General features: G+C 35.8%; 1 protein-coding gene across 1 annotated transcript; it reads right to left on the reverse strand.

Annotated features, from left to right (window-relative positions):
- Nucleotides 1–5,713: 5,713 nt before the first annotated feature.
- Nucleotides 5,714–6,712, reverse strand: LOC139117905 (uncharacterized). The gene has a single exon (XM_070681141.1). It carries the CDS (start codon nucleotides 6,710–6,712, stop codon nucleotides 5,714–5,716), a length of 999 nt encoding a protein of 332 aa, XP_070537242.1.
- Nucleotides 6,713–9,119: the final 2,407 nt, after the last annotated feature.

A 9,119-nucleotide genomic window follows, 5' to 3' on the forward strand; every position in this document is an offset into this window, starting at 1 on the left:
GTGACCTATCTGTACATGTTTTGTTAGTTTTTATTTGTTAATAAATTTGTATCCATTGGTTTTTTAACTTTAGAAATCTCTCATAAAGAAATGGAGGCACAATATCTTTGATTTCTTGCAAAATGATAGTCACGACAAAGATACGTATTGAGCATCAAGAGGGGTCAACGAATTCATTTTTCCTTCACGTAAAAAGCATCCATATACATTTAGATTAGGATAAAATACCCATCATTATTTCTGCTTCATAAAATAATTCGTAGAAGCTGATTTTACAAATAAATTGTTTTATAAAGCGATGTTTTAACGTGGCGGCAAAAATCTTTGATGGATTTTCTGTTCAGCTAAGTGTACGAAAATGGAAGTTCACGATCGATTTTACTTATAATGGGTAGATTGGCCAGGCTTACACACTGGATACACACTGCAGAACATCCTTCATTACATTACGGTAGATCAGCAAGTGATTTCGCCAAGTCGACACTGAAAGTACACGTAATGTTGTATTTATCATAAGACAATGCGCTAGATCAGCATTCACACTCTTTAGATAAGTCAAGGACAACATTTAAGCACTCACTGGATACTATATATTGGTACAAACACTGGGCACATAGGCAATGGTAACACACTAATTTTGTAGAGGCCATGCACAACCTCAATATATTCATTGAAGGTAGGCTGGAATCAAGTCTGTGCCTAAAGTTGCAAGATGTTGGCCCCATTTGTATAGATCCACGTACACTTGATGACCTTTGCAAACAATACTGAAAATGTGACAATAAATCAAAATAGTCAAAATAGTAAATGTACTTGTTTCCAAATCCACGTTGCTCGCATTTTCGCATTAATGTTGAATATGCAGACGCTCCCCCTGCCAAAACATAAAATTTCATAGCCTGCTATGACTTACCAGAGATTAATACAAATTGTTAGCTGTGGAGTTACGTACTGAGTCTGATCATTTCTCGGTAGCAGCGCCTCCTGCCCCATCCAGACTATTATCAGAAGCATAGTTGAAATCTCCTCCCATAAAAAAATTTTGGTATCAAAACTGATACCATATTCGTCAAATAGCCCATGTACGTTTTCAAAAAAACAAACCGAAAAACAAACAAATTTGCTGTCTTTCGTCATAGGTGCGTAAAAGTTAACAAAAACCAAAAGGTCTGTTTGTGTATGGTACAATGAACGATTATCAGTCTGCCACTTTTATCACAAACAGTGCTTTTTAAACAACATTCAAAATGTTTCTTGAAAAGAATGGCCACACCTTTGAAGTGTGTACCTCCATGATTAAATATGCAGTGTCCGTTCCAACCATTGGTCCATTGATTCGCAACGTCATTTGCATTGTACGTTTCTTGCAAAAAGCAGATGTCAGTGTCTTAAAATCTTCTTTCATTTAGAATGGTTACGTAATCCTAAGCAATTCAGCGAAACGAACTTACATTTTACCATCTTAAAGTGTGGAATGTGGGCTTGTAAAGCATAGTACTTTGAAACCTTTTAAAATATTACTTAACAGAAAACATGAGAGCAAACAGAAAAAAAGACAAGCAACAAGAGCAAAACAACGAAAAACGAGGGCACGGGGAAGAAAAGGGCAGCTTTTGAACCAGAAAGAAGGCCAATTTTTTCAGAATTTATATTTCTCCGATTAGTTCTTGCAAGGTACATCTTTCTGCTAATGTTACACGATTTGAATTTAGCGATTATGACTGGCAGTCCTTGAGATTTGCGTTTTATGGGATGACAAATGCCGATGTCATCTTCGGTGATTTTACATCTATTGAACTGGCACCTGTAGAGTGGCTTGTGTGGCAGCATTAATTGGGTTTTCTGCCAACTTCACACCAAAAACAACTTCTGCCGTATTGTTCTATTCTGTCCATTTCGTCACGTTTTTCCCTAGTTTCTTGTTCAGCTTTCTCTATTCCTTTATCCAGAGCAATTATTTTATCATCTTGTCGTTTTACAGCTTTCTCTCTGTAGCTAAAGATACTGTTCTTGGTTTACGTCTTTTGACTTCTTTAAACTTTTGAAACTGTCAGTAAATTTAATGAAGACAAAGGTTGTTATATTTAAATGAGGTGGATATCTTGCATAAGCTGAGAATTTTTTTAATGGAGTAGTACTTTAAGTTGTGTCCTACTATAAATACTTAAGGGTTATGATCTCCTGTAGACTGCAATGGCAACAAAAACTCTCTCCCAACAAGGAAGAAAAAGCTCGTACAGGTATAGAAAGGGCAACTAAAAATACAGGAATGCTTTCACATGATGTTTTCTTTGAGATTTGCCCAATTAAACATTTAGATCTAAAGTATAGGATTTTACCAAACATTATTGTCTAGAAAGGATTCATCATCTCGTCTGTCGCAATTTTTAGGTGTTTTAATAAATACTCCAAATGATGCAGTTTTTGGCGAGTGCGAAAGGTTTCCAGTCTATCTTTACACTGGAAAGAGATGTGGTAAATACTTGGTAAAGCTGCTAAATATGCCTCGAAACAGAGATCCAAAGATATGTTATGACATTCTATATTTTATCGAAACTTTCTGAAAGTCCCACATTATCGTCTTGAAATACTATATAACAAAATGACTGTTTTGTTTGGCAATAAAGTTCTTACCTTTTAAATATGAGGTATTTTAATTTTGCTAATCATGATTTTAATCACTTTTATGAATGTTGATCTTTCAACCCTTGCCATTTTAGAATGGGGATAGATAATGCAAAATAAAATAGTCGTTTATTTCTACGTATACTCTTCTGTTAAGTGAAATATTACATTTTAGAAAATAGCGTAAAGTTTTTGACTTGAATTAACGTTTATCATTAATACTAAAATTGAGGTTTTACCCAAAATATACATCTACTTCAACCTTCGAGTAAACTATTGCTGCCATACTAAACTTTAGAGTCTCTGCTTTTTGAAAATATTAGTATTGAGGGGGTTTTCTTGTCATCTTTGATGAGAAATATTGAATTGAAAAAACTGTGTTGGCAACATGCAGCTCCACCTTAATCAGGTGAGAAATGGTTAGTCCAGCTACTGTTGGTACACATGCCTTTTGACTTTTAAAGTACAGTCTTGTTCAAGAGGTTTATTTCTTATTAGGTCAAGAAATCACTCAAATTTGCTAGAATCCTGTAATTAATGGGGCTATTTCTGACTAATTTCTGATATATATATATATATATATATATATATATATATATATATATATATATATATATATATATATATATATATATATATATATATAATGTTTCAACTTTTGAAAAGGTACAACTCTCGTTAGATACAGTTTAATTGCGATGCCATGTCAGGCTCTTGTTTTATAGCTTTACAACGTAGTTTTACAATTTCCCATGGACAGTTGGATTCACACATGGCAGTTTCATTTGTGTTCAGTTTCTGCGACTGCTGCATGCCGCAGCTAAGTGTAGCTTACAAAATTATGCGTATCGGCGTTCAGTAATGCGTTGAAGCATCGCACACCACAATTGTATTTTACAAAATGTGAAAGAGGCTCCCAACCTTACCACCCAAAAGCTTGTGTTGCGTTCGTGTTTGTTTCGTTTCGAATATGTGTGAAATAGGATCCCTTCATTACTATCCGATTCTTTGTATTACTATTATAGTGTTTGTTTCGTTTCGGATTTGTGCAGGGAAGTTTACATTAATGTGTACGATAATGATTTGTATGTGTGAGGAAAGCATATGCCGAGACGCAGTGTAAAAACTGCAAATGACAGTTAATAACGTACATTAACCAAATAATAAATTAAGAGTAATCATGGGCTCGCACAATTATAAAGTACCTCAGTCTCTTGTCTTCCGAAACACGCTGCCCGGCCGTGCTGAAGTAAACACCTTGTTTACTACATTATGTTCGCCGGCCGGCCGACCGGCGTATATCACAGTGTTTATTGCATCACGGCCTGCCAGCGTGTATCGGAAAACAAGCGGCTGAGTTACGTGCGAAGTAATTTGCCCAAGCATAAACATAATACGCAAGCAGCAAACGATGTGCGACAGATGAAATACACAGAGAGTTGGTATGGAGTTGTTAATGTTTGTTTTCGCGGCATTTGCCTGCCACAGAATTTTTATTCATTCAAGAGTATAATTCATAGTTGTGTCGTTTTTAGCTCACGATAATCTCAGAACATTATGATGATAGTGTGAGTGTCGTGTCATTTATCTGCAGAATTGCATATTTAATGAAATGTTGTAATTATTTACATAACTATGAAGTTCCTGCACCAAATTTGATGATACATGCAACAAATATTGATGTCATGTATATCTAATCGTACCTAGAAGCATTGGGCAGTGTCAAATTAATAATAGCTCATTTCTATGTAATTAGTCATTTAAGTCCGAAATAAATGCACCAAAGTCGGTGAAACCTGCTACAGATATTGATCTGATAAATATCTAATTGTGCTATGAAACATTGAGTAGTGCCAAGTTAATTAAGGATTCATTTTCATATTTAATGAACTTTATAATCAGCAATATTACTTCAAAATTACAGCATAAAGTTTAATCAAATGTGCTACAGATGTTGATCTGATAGATATCTAATTTAGTCTAGTCGGGAGGTAGGGTTCCCATGCACCCCATGGATGTATTTTTTAACCTACATTTTTGTAATCCTTAGGGTCTATATTTAATGAATTTTGATGTTCCCAAAATCAAATAGTGTCCCATGGGGTTCATTTGGCGCCATCTATGCCGCCATCTTGGCCGCCATCTTGGATTTGAACAATGGGGTAGGGGTCACGTATTTACCGCTCGACGGAAACAGAAACAATAAAATACTATAAACGTTACATTTTTAGAAAGCCAAGATCATGGCCTTTTCATTGATATATAACTTAATAGGGATAAATTAATATTCGAACGTCGATTAGACTTTATATCGGCCATTCACCGTAAATCGGCTAAATTTCACACCCAATAATTAAGTTCCCGTTCCTCCAAACAATTTTCATAAGTATTTATATATTTTTTGGAAGAACTCAGTGCAATAAACAAGAAAAACAACATTAAAAGTATGTGTCTTTAGGTTTAGTGGGTGCATGAGCTTGTTTTCTTATTACGCGGTATGCCATATATCCGTGTGTAACATAAGGGGTAGGGGTAATGTTTCCTTTTCTGTTTCGAATCATGAATGATGAAACCATAAAAATGTTACATTTTTTGAAAGTGCGGCATCAGACCTTTCTAAAAATATATAGATTTATGTGGAAAAGTTGCACATTTAAAAGTTACAAAGCTTAAACCTTTCGGTTTGTGTCGATTTTAAGTGATTTTTTAAGAACGAAATTACAACATATTGGGTAGGGGTAATGTTTCCCTTTCTGCCTCGAACCATGAATTATGAAACCATATAAATGTTATACTGTTTGAAAGCTCTGAAATAGGACTTTCCAAACATGTATAGTTATATTGGGAAAAATCCATATTTTAAAGTTAAAAAGCTTATGCTTTTCAGTTTGTGTCAGTTTTAAGTGACTTTTTAAGAAAGAAATTACATCATATGCGGTAGGGGTAATGTTTCCCTTTCTGCCTCGAACCATGAATTATGAAACCATATAAATGTTCTTGTAGCTAAATACTTTGTACTGCACAGGAGAATTATTTCTCTATCCAGAGCTTTCGACAACTATCCAGCCGTCTTTATCAATGGTGTTGATTAGCACCACTGCGCATGCGTGATCTTAATATTATCCCGGATTCGGGGAAGTTGATACCGTCCGCCATCCCGATTCAGCGTTGGTTTATGTGTTCTTATGTACATCGCTTCCTTAATACCTCTCTTGAACCAATCTGGCTCCCGATCCAAGATTTTCACATTTTCTACCATGAAATTATGACCCGGGGAATCATTGTGAATATGTTTAGAAACCTCTGAAGTGACGCAGCTTGGACGCCGATGTTCTTTCACTCGGGCTTGCAAGGATCGTTCTGTTTCTCCGATATAGTCCATTTTGCATTCATTATCTCCACAACCCTCACATCGGATGTGATAAATAGGACCACATACGTCTTTCGATGGTGTGGGATCCTTCGGGCATACCAGTAGTTGTCTGATGGTGTTAAAGGGCCTAGCGTGTAACTGCACACCATATGTTCTGAAAGTGTGCTGCAATATTTCTGTTAGGTTTTTGATGTATGGAGCAGTTACGTGCACCTTCTTTTGATTTCCATTCCTCTGTACTGAGTTAGTGTGGGCCTTCTTTCTGGTACGGGTTGCCTGCTTAATTGCCCAGGATGGATAACCTGAGTGATGAAGGGTATTGTTGATGTGGGTTTTCTCCTCCAGCCTATCATTTGGATCGCTACAGATGAGATCTGCTCGGTGATGGAGGGTTCTGACTACCCCCATTTTATGAACCAGGGGGTGATTTGAGGTGAAATGTAAGTATTGGTCAGTGTGTGTTGATTTCCTAAATACCTTGGTTTTTATCTGGCCATCTGGGCGCCTGATTGTCTCAACATCCAAGAACGCCAATGCGTTATCGTGCTCCTCCTCCGTTGTGAACTTTATGTGTTGGTCCGAGTTGTTGATATGATGCGTAAATTCATCAGCAAATTTCCGCTCTAACTTTGTGTGAGTGTCATCAACATATCGATACCACCACGACGGTGGATTGGGAGCTGTTGTCAGAGCTATAGATTCAAAGTGTTCCATATATAGATTGCATACTATCGGAGTATAACATATAAATGTTATACTGTTTGAAAGCTCTGAAATAGGCCTTTCCAAACATGTATAGTTTTATTGGGAAAAGTCCATATTTTAAAGTTACAAAGCTTATGCCTTTCAGTTTGTGTCCATTTTAAGTGATTTTTTAAACAAAATTATAATATAAGGGGTAGGGGTAATGTTTCCCGTTCTGCCTTGAACCATAAATTTTGAAACCATATAAATATTATACTGTTTGAAAGCTCTGAAATAGGCCTTTTCAAACATGTATAGTTTTATTGGGGAAAGTTGCATATTTGAAAGTTACAAAGCTTAAGCCTTTTAGTTTGTGTCAATTTTAAGTGATTTTTTGAACAATATGCACAAAACAGTTAGTCCGTTGGCCAGGTATCGAAATCGTCCCCTCTAAGGCATTTTACCCACTGTGATTTTCTGTTAGCTAGTATTCTCAGCTGTCATCATCTGCTTATTTTCCATTTAACTGATGGTGTGTGAGAGTGTAACGACTTGTTTGTGAAGGGCTGTCACGCCCTCAGTAGTAAAATAGGAATGGGTTAGGGGTAACATATTTACCGCTAGTCGGAAACAAAAACAAAAAAGTAGCATAAACAATACATTCTTAGAAAGCCCAGATAATCCCCTTACCATTGGTATACAACTAAATGGGGATAAATCGATATTCAAACATCGATTATATTTTATATCGGACATGAAATGTAAATTGTAAAATTTGCTTAATTTCAAACCCAATAATTAAGTTCATGTTCGTCCAAACAATTTTTACAAGGTATTTATATATCATTTAAAAGAACTTAATGCAATAGAGAAGTAAAAAACATTAAAAGAGTGTATCTTCATGAGACTTATGGGGTGTGTCGATTGTTTTCCTAATATATGATATGCCGTACATTTCTCTATAATATGCATTTAAGGGATAGGGGTATGGGTAATGTTTCCTCTCCTACCAAACGTAGCGAATAAGGAAGCCACATAAATATCATATCTCTGAAACACTAACACAGTTGTTTTTCCTACAAGATATGGCTTGATGGGGTAAACTCAAAAATTATGCAGTGATAATGCCTAAACTCAAAAGTTTGTGTTACTTTACTGACATTTACTTGTTAAAAGGAACATAGAAAAATACTCTATAGGCATTAAATAGCACTTAAAAGTTAAAATGGTGGTTAATAAAAGACGTTTTACTCATTTCAATAGCTCAAATTAGGGAAAGAAAGTTAACAGCTATAATATGTCAAAAATTATATATTCGAAACCCACAAACACTAAATTGGATGTCATAGTCGTCATGCTAAGTTGATATGAGAGCAGCAACAATCAAACCCTTTTCTTTAATTGTATCGCGAGAGATATATAAGCAATAAAGCACCACTTTAAAAGGATACCACACGGTTTCGACCGGTAAACGACATATACGCACGAACTTCAGTCGTGTGTATAAGGAGTGAAATGGTCAAAACCGAGCTCGAGTGGTGTACCCAACTTATAGGGGTTGTTTATCGCTATATTATATCAGTATATTGAAAATTGTGATGAAAATAAAAACAATGTGAAAGAAACCCACTTTGGAGATAGGAATGGCCAACTTTACAGTATATCGTAAAAATATGCACAGTCACGTCACCGTCTGGGCAAATCAGAGATCACTATTAATAGTGTTACTTTTAATACCACACGGGAACACATGAGAGTCTTTTATCGCTCAAAACCAATCACCATTAATCCACAATATAGCTTCTCCATACTAAGATAAGATCGATCGACAACACTTTACCTTCCTTACCAGAAAACAAGAGATCATAACAAATTTTTCGAAATTATTTTACAACGCAGAACACTATATACTCCCAATGAGGATTACATTTTCGACTGGGTACTAAAATTCAATAGCAAAATAATTCTGGAACTAAAACCCGAAAAGCCAAATGTCACAGAACGCATTCAAATTACGCAACTAAATAGTAAACAGAAGGCGAACAAACACTCTCTACACCAAGCAATAAGAAGGCGAGACAAACCTCAGAAAATGACTAAAAGGCTTATATTCCCATTGACACCTCGATGTTTAAAATGCCTTGTGAGTGAATCTATCATTAGTTTCTTATCATGGATGACATTTAACCAATGTTAGACCCTGACGTCTTTGAAGCAAAGACCCTACAAACGGACGTTTTAGGGTCAATGCTTCAAAATACCATTCCCACCAGCATGATCGAATCACAGACACTAGATTGATCTAAATTTCGAGCTAAATCAGCCACCAGCACCTGATAAAAAATAAGTCAACATAATCATCAGAGTCAAGCGAGCTAGACAACGGCTTCACCACAGAGAGGACATTCTTACAAAATTCACAAAAAGCGTTCAAAAG

Source organism: Ptychodera flava, chromosome 18, assembly GCF_041260155.1.
Source record: "Ptychodera flava strain L36383 chromosome 18, AS_Pfla_20210202, whole genome shotgun sequence".
NCBI classification, from domain to species: domain Eukaryota; kingdom Metazoa; phylum Hemichordata; class Enteropneusta; family Ptychoderidae; genus Ptychodera; species Ptychodera flava.